This window comes from Podarcis vaucheri, assembly GCF_965113315.1.
Source record: "Podarcis vaucheri genome assembly, chromosome: 13".
NCBI classification, from domain to species: domain Eukaryota; kingdom Metazoa; phylum Chordata; class Lepidosauria; order Squamata; family Lacertidae; genus Podarcis; species Podarcis vaucheri.
In genome coordinates, this window is record NC_138751.1 from 41,943,912 (window position 1) to 41,959,707 (window position 15,796).

Sequence of the window (15,796 nt, forward strand, 5' to 3'; positions counted from 1 at the left end):
CTCCAGATGTTTTGGGACTACAACTCCCATCATCCCTAAATAACAGGACCAGTGGTCAGGGATGATGCAAATTGTAGTCTAAAAAAACATCTGGAGGGCCAGGTTTGCATGTTCCTGGTCTAAAGCACTCATCTACAAAGAAGGCTGCTATGGCCTGGCCTGGCCTGGCCTGACCTTCTCCCAATCCTGTGTCCATGTTTTTGGAGCAACTGAATAATTCCATCATACTATAAGCAGATGTACAGAAAATAGATGCCCTCAGAGGCGACAGCTGTGTAACAGTTCAGGGAAAGAAAACCATAGTTTGGAATGAGAGAGAGAAAGAGAGAGAAAAAAAGCTGCATGCAAGAAGTCATCTGGAGATGTAGGGGAACCTCTCACTGGATATCTGACATGGAAGCAGTGGATCTTTTTATACCTGAAGGACCGTCTCCACCCCCATCGTTCAGCCCGGACACTAAGGTCCAGCTCTGAGGGCCTTCTGGCGGTTCCCTCATTGCGAGAAGTGAGGTGGCAGGGAACCAGGCAGAGGGCCTTCTTGGTAGTGGCGCTCGCCCTGTGGAACGCCCTCCCATCAGCTGTCAAAGAAAGAAACAACTACCTGACATTTAGGATACATCTGAAGGCAGCCCTGTTTAGAGAAGTTTTTAATGTTTGAAGTTTTATTCTGTTTTTAGTCCTCTGCTGGAAGCCGACCAGAGTGGCTGGGGAAACCCAGCCAGATTAAAGTTACCAGACGTCCCCGTTTCCCGGGGACAGTTCCCGGATTTACAAATCAGTCCGCTGACAAAATTCTATCATTCCTATTGAAATTGAAAAGTATCCCCGGATTCATTAAAAAATATCTGGTAACCATAAGCCAGATGGGCGTAGGGTGTATGTGTGTGTGTATTATTTACACACACACACACACACACACACAGAGTTACACAAAGATTTGGGATCTGGCTCTCAAGGCAGCGAAAGGCCATCACACCAGTCTCCTGTCACTTATGACACTCCTGAATGTCAAGACCTTGAAGTCTGGCAGTGACCCACACACAGAGGGTGTGCGGCCAGCAGAACTGACCAGAGTGAGGATTGGACCCTAGTCCCACCACTGATTTGGAGCCCGAGACGCCCCCCCCCCTGAGCTTGACATCCTGACCTTGGGCCCCTAGGGAGAATGGGGTGGTGCTAGCCGTTCAAATCAGCCTGAGTCGAGACTGAGACTTGTTTGTTTGCCCTGCTACACTCCCTGGGGAAACCTGAGGTTTACTGCTGAATTGGAACGAATGTCAGTTTGGTTTTTTGCAGATGGGTGTCTGTTCCGAACGGTAGGTTTTCCTGGGGACAGTGGCAGGACAAACCCGACCCCCGCCTAAAAATCAAGGCACAAACGAAAGTGTGAATGAACCCTAAGCTTGTCATGGAAGGAGACCTCCATGCCCTGAGCCCTGTCCAGGGTCCTGAAATACCTGCCTCTAAACACCCTAATGTTTAGGAAGCCTTATGCAGACTGGAATTAACACTGTCTTGTTGCCTACATCTATCTCTTTCTACCCTATGGTGTTCACTCAATTGGTTCCCCACAGGAATGAAATGGGGCAAAAAGTTATCAAGAACAGATGCTAGCAAACATGGCCTTTCCCTGGTTAATAGCTACACGAGGCAGTTATATATTAGGTAAAGGTAAAGGACCATTAGATCCAGTCGTGGCCGACTCTGGGGTTACGGCGCTCATCTCGCTTTATTGGCCGAGGGAGCCGGCGTACAGCTTCTGGGTCAAGTGGCCAGCATGACTAAGCCGCTTCTGGCGAACCAGAGCAGCGCACGGAAACACCGTTTAACTTCCCGCCGGAGCGGTACCTAGTTATTTACTTGCACTTTGAGGTGCTTTCAAACTGCTAGGTTGGCAAGAGCAGGGACAGAGCAATGGGAGCTCACCCTGTTGCAGGGATTCGAACTGCCGACCTTCTGATCGGCAAGTCCTAGGCTCCGTGGTTTAAACCACAGCGCCACCCGCGTCCCTATATTACCCACAACTTAATCTGATGCACAACGCTGCGATGTATAAAATATGTGAAGGATATTTTGCTGCTGCTTTTTTTTTTTTAAAAGAAAAGCTGTTTTTCCCTTGGGAAATACGTCGTTTTTCATCTAAAATAGGCTGTTGGGGGAAATGGCACCGTTTGCCGAAAAATGAAGCTCTACTTCAAACAAAACCAGTCGGTAGAGCACAAGACTCTGAAACTCAGGGTTGTGGGTTTGAGCCCCACATTGGGCAAAAGATTCTTGCATTGCGGAGGGTTGGACTAGATGACCCTCGTGGTCCCTTCCAACTCTACAGTTCTATGATTCTAAATTAATGGTTCTTATTACCCTGAGTAGTACCAAGTTAAAAACAAAAGAGGAATGCAAATGGGAAAAATTCATGGTAATTGCAGCCAGACAGGTTATAGTGAGTAATTGGAAAAATGCAGAAGAGCTAGGGTGAACCAATGGAGGAAAAAACTGAATAATATTATAATTTTAAAATACCTAACTCTGAAGATACATAAAATGAAAGGGTCAGTGAGAAACAGGAGGATTGGTTTGAGAAGATATTGAATTATATGAGTAGGGGTAATTAAAATGTTAAAAGTTAAATTAACCTTGTGGAAGGAGGAGTGTAAAGATATATAGAAGTGTACATATGGTTGATTTGGATATGTTATTATTGAATATGTATATTATTGAATATGTATATTATTGAACATTGTATAGCCAATGTATCAGCCGCCTAAGGAGTTTCACTGTTTGTGTTTTGGTGATTGGTAAAAAATAAAATATTAAACATTAAAAAATAATTTTAAAAAGTTCTATGATTCTGTAAGAAAACAAAACAAATCCCTGCCCAGATAGTCTTGAAATATTTTGTATCCACAGGAACCTTCTGAACCATAATGATTAAGTCAGGGGCGTCTTACCCACAGAGGCTAGTGGCGCAAGTTCTGAAGGGCGCCAGGGAAGAGGCGGAGGCTGGACGCGGCACCTCCCGGCATCAGCTTGCCACCCTCACCCACCTCCACCATGCCACGCCGTAGCAACACCATGCACAGAGCCTCTGTCTGCCATGGCCACCGTGGCACGAAGTGGCCAGCTGAGCCGGGAGGCGCCGCGTCCAGCCTCTGCCTCTTCCCCGCCGGAGGAACTGCCCTTCAGCCACTGCCCACCTCCTACAGCCCCACCAGCAGTGCCATCCTCCCTAGAAAAAGGTGGACAACTCTGGGAAATGGGGGGAGGGGCACCAGAGGGAGCTTTACACTACGGCGCCAGATATACTTAAGATGGCCCTGGATTAAGGGCCAGCCTACTGTATTATTAAAGGGACGCGGGTGGCGCTGTTGGTTAAATCACTGAGCCTAGGACTTGCCAATCAGAAGATCAGTGGTTCAAATCCCCGCAATGGGGTGAGCTCCTGTTGCTCGGTCCCTGCTCCTGCCAACCTAGCCGTTTGAAAGCACGTCAAAGTGCAAGTAGATAAATAGGTACCGCTCCGGCGGGAAGGTAAACGGCATTTCCATGCGCTGCTCTGGTTTCGCCAGAAGCGGCTTAGTCATGCTGGCCACATGACCTGGAGGCTGTACGCTGGCTCCCTCGGCCAATAAAGCGAGATGAGCGCCACAACCCCAGAGTCGATCATGACTGGACCTAATGGTCAGGGGTCCCTTTACCTTTTTTTATGTGGAAGGAAGAATGGTGAGCTGGAGTCTCCCGGGGGAGATGACCCCTCCTCACACTTTCTCTACATTTCGACATTTCAGATGACTCCCAAACATGACCCAGAAGCTGTACGCTGGCTCCCTCGGCCAATAAAGCGAGATGAGCGCCACAACCCCAGGGTCGGCCACAACTGGACTACGCCAGTGTGGTGTAGTGGTTAAGAGCGGTAGTCACGTAATCTGGGGAACCGGGTTCGCGTCTCCGCTCCTCCACCTGCAGCTGCTGGGTGACCTTGGGCCAGTCACACTTCTGTGAAGTCTCTCAGCCCCACTCACCTCACAGAGTGTTTGTTGTGGGGGAGGAAGGGAAAGGAGAATGTTAGCCGCTTTGAGACTCCCGAAAGGGAGTGAAAGGCGGGATATCAAATCCAAACTCTTCTTCTTCTTATGGTCAGGGGTCCCTTTACCTTTACCTTACTGCATTATTTGCTTATTTATTACATTTATATAGCACTTTTTCCTCCAAGGAGGTCTCAAGGTCCTGTGTATATTTCTCCCCACCCCATTTTTCTCTTCACAACAAGCCTGTGCGGTAGGTTAGGCTGAGAGACAGTGACTGGGCCCAAGGTCACTTTGTGCTAGTCATCCAGTGGATAAAGTTGATGAATTAGGCAGTTAATCATAATAATATTAATAAATAACACTGAATTAGTAATAATTAATTGGTAACTACCCCTTCATGGATCACTGCCTTGTCGTGGCGAAGGGGCTTGAATAACTCCAAGAAGCTCTGAGCTATGCCGTGCAGGGCCACCCAAGACGGACAGGCCATAGCCGAGAGTTTAGACTAAATGTGATCCACCGGGAGAAGGAACTGGCAAACCACTCCAGTATTTTGCCAAGAAAACTCCATGGAGATAAAAAAGGAGTAGCTTTGAGGTGTATCTGAAGAAGTGTGCATGCACACGAAAGCTCATACCAAGAACTAACTTAGTTGGTCTTTAAGGTGCTACTGGAAGGAATCTTTTTATTTTGAGAAGAAAGTGAGAGTTTCCAAGGCATGCTCTGGTTCATGGGGTCACGGAGAGTCGAACACGACTAAGACGACTAAACAACAACAACAACAATTGGTAACTATAATATTGCAAACCCTAGCAGATAGGTGAATTGAATTACGATATCCCAGCTCAAACAGAGCATCGGTGGTGCCTCATATCCCTAGCTGTCAAATTTTCCCTTTTCTTGCGAGGAATCCTATTCGGAATAAGGGAATTTCTCTTAAAAAAAGGAAAACGTTGACAGCTATGCTCATATCCTCTGTCCCTCCCCAGCTGAAAATCTCACTTACCTGTCAGTTCAGAGAAGTGTGGAGTGTTGGTAAAGACTTTCATGAAGTCTTTCACAACTACCTTTCCATCACCTACAAATCAAATTGAGAAAGTATATATTTAAATAATAATAATAATAATAATAATAATAATAATAATAATAATAATAAATTTTATTTATATCCCGCCCTCCCCAGCCGAAGCTGGGCTCAGGGCGGCTAACAACAATCAAAATAGTCCAACATTCTAAAACATTGATTATAAAATTAATTAAATCAAATTAAAATCAAATTAATGGCAACCATCAAGCAAAATTTTGTGCAGATTGCCAGAGGAGGGGGTCAGGCTGCGCCCTGACAAAAGGCCTGGTGGAACAGCTCTGTCTTGCAGGCCCTTTTTAAACTAGAAGGAGGGGACAGGCAAAGGGGGTGGGGTGATGAATATAATACCTACATAACACGCTTCCCTCCCCAGTTGACTGTCATGGGGTGGAATTTGGAGAAGGGGCTTTGGTGTGGGCCAAGTTGAAGGACACAGAGAAATTGGACCGCGTCCCAAAGAAGGGTGACCAGGACCATGAGGGGCTTGGGAACTAAATCCCAAGAGGAATGGTTGAAAAAGCTGTTAAGCCTGGAGATTAAGGGGAGTGTGAAAGCAACCTTCCAATATCTGAAGTGCTGTCTTGCTGAAGGTGGAGCAGACTTGCTCCCAGTTGTTCCACAGGGGAGGGCAAGACCCAGTGGGTGGAAACTACAGGGAAGTAAGCTTTTAGCAAAACCCTAGGAGAATCGCCATAGCGGTAAAAGCACTTTGATGGAAGAACAGCCTTCAAGAGCGATGGGCTCGCCATTGCCGGAAGTATTTAAGCAGAGGCGGAATGGCCATCTGTCAGCAGTGCCACAGATGCATCCTGCAAGAACCCCAATGTCCCTTCCAACAGTTCCAGGAAGCAAAATGGCCAAGCTGGACACATTTTGGGCTAATGTTTCTCTGGGGCAGAATGGGAGGTTAATGTAGACCAGCGGTTCTCAATCTGTGGGTCCCCAGATGTTGTTGGACTACAACTCCCATCATCCCAGAGCTCTGGGCTTGCTAGCTAGGGGTGATGGGAGTTGTAGTTCAACAACATCTGGGGACTCACAGGTTGAGAAAGGCTGATGTAGACCAAGGTCCTCCAGATGTTATTGGACTACAACTCCAATTAGCTCCAGGCAGTGCTTTTTTCTGGGGGGAACACAGGGGTATGCATACCGCTAAGTATTTTGTGAATCTAACAGGAGAAGAAACTAAAATAAATAAATTAAATTCTAAGTTTCTTCCCTAGCACAGTGAATCATGAGTTCCATTGCTACTCCCGATGGCGGCCTCATTTCCTGTCACGGTGTTTCCTGAGTCACAAGCCGGAAGTGAGAGTTTAATGTGTGAAGCAGCGTGGAATGTGGATGTGTGGTGTTTTACCAATGAAAGTCGGGAAGATGTTTGTGCGTACAGCCTCATGCCAATGTGGAAGTTACTGTGAGCTGTCAGCTGTGTAATATGAGGCAATGCACATTCTTTGTAAAGGTAAAGAGACCCCTGACCATTAGGTCCAGTCATGACCGGCTCTGGGGTTGTAGCGCTCATCTAGCTTTATTGGCCGAAGGAGCCAGCGTACAGTTTCCGGGTGATGTGGCCAGCATGACTAAGCCGCTTCTGGCGAACCAGAGCAGCGCACGGAAACGCCGTTTACCTTCCCGCTGGAGTGGTACCTATTCATCTACTTGCACTTTGACGTGCTTTCGAACTGCTAGGTTGGCAGGAGCAGGGACCGAGCAATGGGAGCTCACCCCGTCAAGGGGGTTTGAACCGCCGACCTTCTGATCGGCAAGCCCTAGGCTCTGTGGTTTAACCCACAGCGCCACTCCCTACATTCTTTGTACTTTTGTCCATTTACTGTATTTATTTCCCCCGATCAGAACTATAAAATGGTGATTTTCTTGAGTCAAAATGAGAGTACCCCTAAACATTTTAGGCGGCGGGGGTGGGGGGAAGCACTGGTCCCAAGTGGCATGGGGGATAATGGGAGCTGTAGTCCAACCACATATGGAGAGCACCATTTTGACTACCCCTGATGTAGACTGTGCAGTTGCAGAAGACATTGCAAGACAGAGAAAGCCTCCCTGCTGCAGTGCTGGCTGGATATTCCAGCAGTACGGATGAGAAGGTATTTCCTCCTGTACTTACCATCCACAGATACGTGTTTCAGAGCTCGCTTGAAATCGTGGTCGGACAGGTGGACCCCCATGCACCTCGCAAAGGCCGGGAGGTCGTGCGCCGCCACCTTGCCTCCTTCAATCTTGTTGATGGCTTGAATGGCACCTTTCAACACTGCAGACATGGACACTGTTAGGATTTTTATCCACCCAAGCTGCTCAGTAGTAGCACTGTATTGTTTATATAATGTGAGTGTCTCAAAGTGTGAGACAGGAAGTCTCAGTACTGTTGGAGTACTGCTGGAGAAGTTACTTTTACTTCTGTGTGAGATGTTGTTCTGTGCTGGGGCTGAGAGAGCACAGACACGCCGATGGATTCTCTGTATATAAGACAGCAAATAAAGTAGTTTTAGAACTACGGTTGTCTCTTTCTTCTGCAATGAGATGCCAGAAGACGAGCAGGCTCCTATCAGGAGGGAGGGATTGCTTATCACCGGTTTCTCTGGACTGAGGAAGATTTATAGCCAGAGGGTGACCACCGGAGAGACGCCCTGGTGTCTTGGGAAGGTGGTGGCCTTCCCGGGTGTTTTTCCAACAGACACCTGATGTTTCAGCTGAATTTCAGCCTAGAACTTTATCCCAAGAACAAACCTTGCGCACAGTGTGTTGGTTCTTACTCCCCAGAGAGGGTTGTATATTCCTGGCCTGCAACAACCACCGTCCCTGAACGGTGTTGGCTGGGGATGCTGGAACTTTGGAGTCCACATGCAGCGATGGGAACAAGCTTTTTAATTTTAAGTAAATAAATTAGCAAACAAACGGAAGCATCACCACAGCAGCAACCAAAGGTAAGCATGGGGTGAAACTATTTGAGGAACTTCAGCAGGCCCCCTTGCAAGCCGGACGAAGCCCCCCATCCTGTTTTTTCACCTGTGAAGAGGGGCAGATACTGAGGTTTCAGGTCAGTGCTTCCATGCCTCTGTGTTCCCACTAGACTATGGGATGTCAGCAGCAGAATCCTACATCAGCTATACCTTCAAGAACAAGTACAGTGGTACCTCGGGTTAAGTACTTAACTTGTTCTGGGGGTCCGTTCTTAACCTGAAACTGTTCTTAACCTGAAGCACCCCTTAGCTAATGGGGCCTCCTGCTGCCACCACACGATTTCTGTTCTCATCCTGAAGCAAAGTTCTTAACCTGAGGTATTATTTCTGGGTTAGCGGAGTCTGTAACCTGAAGCGTATGTAACACTAGGTACCACTGTACAGTCCTCTTGGCAAAGGAAGTTCTTTGGGTGATCTAAACATGTTTGTTTGTCCTGGAAGATTCATCATCAGCCTCTTTCAATTATTTTTTTACTTGGTTTCTTCTAAGGCTTTGTCTTCCCCCACACTGTGCTGGAGAAAACATTTGCCCTGGTTTTCAAAAAAACCACCCCTGCCAATCATTATTTGGGGCTGGGATGTTCCACTACTGGCAATAGCTTGGCTCTTGGTGTAACTAAGGGGTGAGATCAAGCATCCTTCGTCCCCCTGGAAAGACCTTTAACCCAACCTGACGCAGGAAGGTCTGGTCCGCTTACTTGCGAATTCAGTGATGCGGCTTGTTTTCCCCAAGGCAGACACGAAGTTAGAGAAGTTCACCATCCCATCTCCTGCAATGTCAAGTTTCAGGCATGAGATCATGAGGGTTTGCTCACAGGGATCGGCAGCCAACTGTATGAACCTCCCTTCGTCACCAGAGGCCCTTCTCTGTGTCCGGGTCCAAAAGAAGCACACAGGTTGGTGAACAGAGACTGGACCTGCCGCCCCAGCCCCACAATCAAGCTAAGGGTGGTGGGAGAGAAAGCCATTCTCTCTAAGTCCGCCACAGGAGGTGACCTCCCTTAGTAGTTCAAAGTACCGTATTTTTTGCTCTATGACTCACTTTTCCCCTCCTAAAAAGTAAGGGGAAATGTGTGTGCATCTTATGGAGTGAATGCAGGCTGTGCAGCTATCCCAGAAGCCAGAACAGCAAGAGGGATCGCTGCTTTCGCTGCGCAGCGATCCCTCTTGCTGTTCTGGCTTCTGAGATTCAGAATATTTTTTTTCTTGTTTTCCTCCTTCAAAAACTAGGTGCGTCTTGTGGTCTGGTGCGTCTTATAGAGCGAAAAATACGGTAAATTATACTGCTGGTTGATGGTCTTTGAGGCCTGCCAGACTAACAGAGCCCCTGCAACAGCACACACAGATTTTTAGATTTAAAAAAATAAATAAAAACCAAAAGGAAGAAAGGGAGGGAGGGAGTTGAGGTGCTCAGGCAAGTTTGGAATGGAAAGGCACACTTGCCACACCAGCCCAAAGCTTGCCTCAGGCGAAGCCCAAAGGACCCTGGAGAGACTCACTTGCCAAACCCGCCTTCTGCAGCACGTCCTGGAACTCTTTCTCATTCACACTCACTCCCATTTTGTGAAAGGTGGAGTGCAGTTCATTGCCTTTCATGTAATCTTCTGCAAGTGTGTGGAGGATATCGAAGGCATTCTGCAAGGCTAAAGAGAGACTCTAGTTAGGGGCAAACTACATGCTATACACAGAACCAGCGAGACGCGGGTGGCACTGTGGTCTAAACCACTGAGTCTCTTGGGCTTGCTGATCGGAGGGTCGGTGGTTCAAATCCGCATGATGGGGTGAGCTCCTGTTGCTCTCCCCCAGTTCCTGCCAACCTAGCAGTTCGAAAGCACGCCAGTGCAAGTAGATAAATAGGTACCGCTGTGGCAGGAAGGTAAACAGCATTTCTGTGCACTCTGGCTTCCGTCATGGTGTCCTGTTGTGCCAGAAGCAGTTTAGTCATGCTGGCCACATGACTCGGAAAGCTGTCTGTAGACAAATGCCGGCTCCCTTGGCCTGAAGACGAGATGAACGCCGCAACCCCATAGTCGCCTTTGACTGGACTTAACCATCCAGGGGTCCTTTACCATTCACCTTTTTACCTTTACACACAGATTCAAGTAACAAAGCCCTGGCTCTGTTTTTCTTTAAAGAACAAGCAGTTTCACAAGGGGGTGAATTTGAGCAGAGGAGGAGAGGCAGAGGGAAGGGTATGCTTAACTCTGCCAACCATTGTTGTACAGTATTCTAAATTATCCCTTCTCAGGTCTACTTCTCCTCACCAAGGTTTCACATTCACCTAGACTCCCACCACCTCACATTTCTGTGTCTGCTTTTGGGTGGTGGTGAGCATGTAGACAGAGACAGTCTTTATGTTGTTGTTGTTGTTCTTGTGCCCTTTATGAAAAGATCCCAGGGCAGTATACAACATTAAGAACATATTTTACGGAGCATGATAAAACAAACATACTACAAAGCATAATAATATACAGTGGTACCTCAGGTTAAGAACTTAATTCGTTCTGGAGGTCTATTCTTAACCTGAAACTGTTCTTAACCTGAGGTACCACTTTCGCTAATGGGGCCTCCCACTGCCACTGCGCCACTGGAGCACGATTTCTGTTCTCATCCTGAGGTAAAGTTCTTAACCAAAGGTACTCTTTCTGGGTTAGCGGAGTCTGTAACCTGAAGCGTATGTAACTCATTATATGAAAATGATGTATCGCTGGTACCTAACTCCTACTAAACTAGCAAAAATGTATAGAACTGCTAAAAATACATTTTGGAAGTGTAAAGAGAATGAAGGCACATTACACCAGATGTGGTGGACATGCAAAAAAAAAAAATGTATATTGGAAAACGATTTATAACAAGTTGAAAAAAATGTTTAAAATAACTTTTGTAAAAAAACAAAACAAAAACAAAACCTACAGCTTTCTTACTAGTAATTTTAGGTCCAGAAATTCCTAAAGATCAGAACAGATTATTTATGTATGCTACAACAGCTGCACAGATGCTACTTGCCCAAAGATGGGAGGAGGACAATCTACCTAAAAAAGAAGAATGGCCTATAAAGATGATGGACTATGCCGAATTGGCGGAAATGACCGGGAAAATCAGAGATCAAGAGGACAATAAATTCAATAAAGAAAAGAAAGAGGAATTTTTTCAAGTTACTTGAAAGAAGACTGTAAACAATTGAGAACATTGGCAGGATTTTAAAAACGCTTGCAATGAAGCGAGAACAATGATAAAAAATTGAGATTTAAGAAAATATGGATGCAGTTTGAAAAGAATATCTGGGGAAACCATGGAGGGAAGTTCGGGGATTCTGAGAATCCTATTTGTAAAATGATTATGATTTATGTACGATGACAAATGTTAAAAGTGGTAATGAATTTACAAAATTATATATACAAGGGGCCTCTAAAGTAATGGGGCAACTCCCCACCCGCTATGTGAGGTAAGCAGAGTTTTACATAACAAGAGGCCCATTCTGCTGTCATCCCTAGTGAATGCTGGCTAATGGAATGCAAGGTTGTGTTCTGCCCGCCACCCAATGCCATTAGAAACTTGTGGCCACATTTCCCAAGGCAATAGATGACAGCGAAGGGCCACGAGAAAAGATGATGCCGTGGTTCCATTTCAACCCCTTCAGCAGCAGAGGAGTGCTAGGAAACACCAACAAAAACTACAATCTTTGCAGAAATGCCCGCTTCAAGTAAGAATCGGTTCCAGCTCTTTTTCTTTGGGATTTCAAAAGATGACCACTACCTGTTGGGCCCTGGACCCATGTCTTCCAAAACCTGCTCTCTCTCTCTCTGCTTAGGTGGTGAGAGTGTTTCTGCATCCGCACCCAGGCACCGAAGGCTCAGACGCAGGTATAGGCAAACTCGGCCTCCCAGATGTTTTGGGACTACAACTCCCATCATCCCTAGCTAGCAGGACCAGTGGTCAGGGATGATGGGAGTTGTAGTCCCGAAACACCTGGAGGGCCGAGTTTGCCTATGCCTGGCTCAGAGTATGGCTGCCAAAGAGGCTTAGAGGACCACACACAACTTGTGGGTTTGCCCACTGCTACTTTAGGGTCTCTAAAATGGCCATTTGGGGTGGCTGAGATGTGGGGGAGAGACTGGACACCAGCCCCCATAAGTGGGGACGCAGTAAGCGAGTGCAAAGGCAAGCAGGCTGCAATTCACTCCAAATCTTTGGGATACGGCAGGCAAATTTCTAAAATAATAAAAACTTTTCAGTGCCATTGTAGATTTTCCTAAGCCCACGTATTCAACCAGTAAGCAAAAGGCTATATATTAGAAGACAGTTCCCCACTCCCCTCTGTCTTTTCCTCTGTATTTTAAATTAATTGGGTTAGACCCACTGAAAACAATGGACCTAAGTTAGCCATTATTCATTAATTTCAATAGGTCTATTCTGATTACGACTTAAGTGAATACAACTCACCATGTTTTTAATTGCGTGCCATTTTTCCTCCCCCCCAACCCTTTTATATACTCCGTTTTATTTTTATATGGCTTTACCGTGATGTTACTTATTTGTAACGTATTGAATTTTGTTGTTAGCTTCCTTGGGCGCTACTATTATTTTAATGGAAAGGCACATCACAAGGAGCATCCATGTAGAAGTTGGATCAAATATAGACTTGGATTCCAAATTATCTTAGCCAGTGCAAATCAAGATCCTTCCATGGGCAAGTCCATGCTGATCTTCACCAACCGACTGACTGCAGCAATGGTGTGGGCATACAGAGAGAAGTATCTTGTGTAGCTAGCACACAAGGGCAGATTCAACCAAGTCTGCACCCTCAGCACCTCCAGAGGTTTGGTCCATCATTCTGGCTGGAACTGGGGTTTGGTAGCCCACACTACTTTAGTCCTGGAGGGGAGTTCTTCCAGCTGAAATGGTTATCTTTGGGGAAATGATATGGCTGGAAAGGTGAGGTCCACCAGTGTTCCAGGTGGCACAGAATTTGGGGGTGGGAGGAAGAATCATAGAATCATAGAATCATAGAGTTGGAAGAGACCACAAGGGCCATCGAGTCCAACCCCCTGCCAAGCAGGAAACACCATCAGAGCACTCCTGACATATGGTTGTCAAGCCTCTGCTGAAAGACCTCCAAAGAAGGAGACTCCAGCACACTCCTTGGCATCAAATTCCACTGTCAAACAGCTCTTACTGTCAGGAAGTTCTTCCTAATGTTTAGGTGGAATCTTCTTTCTTGTAGTTTGGATCCATTGCTCCGTGTCCGCTTCTCTGGAGCAGCAGAAAACAACTTTTCTCCCTCCTCTATGTGACATCCTTTTATATATTTGAACATGGCTATCATATCACCCCTTAACCTCCTCTTCTCCAGGCTAAACATGCCCAGCTCCCTTAGCCGTTCCTCATAAGGTATCGTTTCCAGGCCTTTGACCATTTTGGTTACCCTCCTCTGGACACGTTCCAGTTTGTCAGTGTCCTTCTTGAATTGTGGTGCCCAGAACTGGACACAGTACTCCAGGTGAGGTCTGACCAGAGCAGAATACAGTGGCACTATTACTTCCCTTGATCTAGATGCTATACTCCTATTGATGCAGCCCAGAATTGCATTGGCTTTTTTAGCTGCCGCGTCACACTGTTGGCTCATGTCAAGTTTGTGGTCAACCAAGACTCCTAGATCCTTTTCACATGTACTGCTCTCAAGCCAGGTGTCACCCATCTTGTATTTGTGCCTCTCATTTTTTTTGCCCAAGTGCAATACTTTACATTTCTCCCTGTTAAAGCTCATCTTGTTTGTTTTGGCCCAGTTCTCTAATCTGTCAAGGTTGTTTTGAAGTGTGATCCTGTCCTCTGGGGTGTTAGCCACCCCTCCCAGTTTGGTGTCATCTGCAAATTTGATCAGGATGCCCTTGAGTCCATCATCCAAGTCATTGATAAAGATGTTGAATAAGACCGGGCCCAAGAAGAGGGGTGTTCTGTGAACACTTTTACCCTATGGGAACGAGGCCCTGTTTTGGTGACCTTCCAGACCATGTGCACTGGCCAGGATCTTTGCCAGCTCTGAAGCCTCTAAAAGAGGCAATACACAGCAGGATCTGCGCTGCAACTGGCACTTTAAAGGAGGCGATTTGCTTTGTGAAGCACTGCGCCGTCCCAAACTAACTCTTGGCAAACTGCTTGGCTGCCAACAGAAAGTGGGGGGTGGGAATAGCAGTGGCTGATATAAGTTTATAAAATTATGCATCACATGGAGAAAATGTCTTCCATAAACATGGTTTTCAAAAGTGAGTCCATAAGTGACTGTGGAGGCCTATTCTGGATCCACACATCCTTCCACAGTGGGGACATAGGTTTCTGGGCAGGACTTGATTATAATGAGGGTTTGCCAAGCATGCCTTCCTCTTAGCACATTTTTCCCTTTTGTCCTGAGTTTGAGTGTCTTCAAAGCCCATGACACCTTTGTTGTTGGCTGTTCTCTAACTGGAGCACTCACAGCCCAATGTTTCCCAGTTGTCAGTGTTTATGCTACATTTTTAAAGATTTGCCTTGAGAGAGTCTTTGAACCTCTTTTGTTGACCACCAGCATTACGCTTTCCATTTTTAAGTTCGGAATAGAGTAGTTGCTTTGGAAGACAATAATCAGGCATCCGAACAACATGACCAGTCCAACGAAGTGGATGTTGAAGAATCATCGCTTCAACACTGGTGATCTTTGCTCCTTCCAGTACTCTGGCATTAGTTTGCCTGTCTTCCCAGGTGATATCCAAAACTTTTCGAAGACACTGTTGAAGGAATCTTTCAAGGAGCTGGAGATGGTATTTTTAAGTGGTCCACGTTTCACAAGCACACAGTAAGGTTGGTAGTACAATAGCTTCGTAAATAAGCATTTTGGTTTCCCTGCGAATGTCCTGGTCCTCAAACACTCTGCACTTCAATCGGGAGAAAGATGCACTCACAGAGCTCAGGCAGTGCTGGATTCCAGTACAACACGACACTGGTGTTTCTCATAGCAAGTATAATGTCTAGAATTGCCAGGAAAACGCCACTGTAAGGTTACCTTGGGTGCCCAGGTGATCAAATGTTTTGCGAAGCCCCCACCATGTCGTTGCTTGTTTTCTGAAGTGAAGAGGCATAACCTTTTTTTGCTCTGCATTTCCTCATCTTTAACACAGCTTATTCCTCTGCTCACACATAACATTACTGACTCTGGATGGTAATGACATATTAAGTTGATCACTTGATAATAGGAGGGAAGGGGGAGAGGAAATGGCTGGCTTCCATTTCCTCAGTGGGTGGGGATTAAGAAAAGAAAGTTAAATGGGCCTCGAATTGATGGGAATATCTGGATAGCTCCACTGGTTAGAGCGTGGTTCTGATACCACCAAGGTTGCAGGCTTGATTTCCTGTATGGGACAGCAGCATATTCCTACATTGCAGGGGGTTGGACTTGATGACCCTCAGTGTCCCTTCCAGCTCTACAATTCTATCTTCAGTTATTGGCATGTAATACAGGCAAAACTCCCCCCCCCATTTATGCAGGGGTTACGTTCCCATGCACCACGCGTATATGAAATCACACATATTTGAAACACCATTGTAAAAGCTTGCAAACACCCTGTTATGCCCCTGCCCCATTCTGCCCCCTTTTTGCGACATTTTTGTGACTTTTTCAGGTCACTTCTGGGTTCGGCATGATGCATGTATGCGAGGTCACGCACATATTGAACATG

General features: G+C 46.4%; 1 protein-coding gene across 5 annotated transcripts in view; it reads right to left on the reverse strand.

Annotated features, from left to right (window-relative positions):
• Positions 1 to 15,796, reverse strand: part of LOC309516149 (uncharacterized protein) — a 119,232-nt gene that overhangs the window by 77,172 nt on the left and 26,264 nt on the right. For 4 of the 5 annotated variants that reach the window (XM_082194642.1, XM_082194641.1, XM_082194644.1 and 1 more), the window contains 4 exons: positions 9,587 to 9,730; positions 8,786 to 8,857; positions 7,235 to 7,378; positions 5,032 to 5,103 (listed from right to left, as the gene is read on the reverse strand). In XM_082194642.1, the coding sequence (XP_082050768.1) occupies positions 5,032 to 5,103; positions 7,235 to 7,378; positions 8,786 to 8,857; positions 9,587 to 9,730 (432 nt within the window). The remainder of the gene's footprint in view (positions 1 to 5,031; positions 5,104 to 7,234; positions 7,379 to 8,785; positions 8,858 to 9,586; positions 9,731 to 15,796) is intronic. The other variant, XM_082194643.1, reaches the window with a different exon arrangement.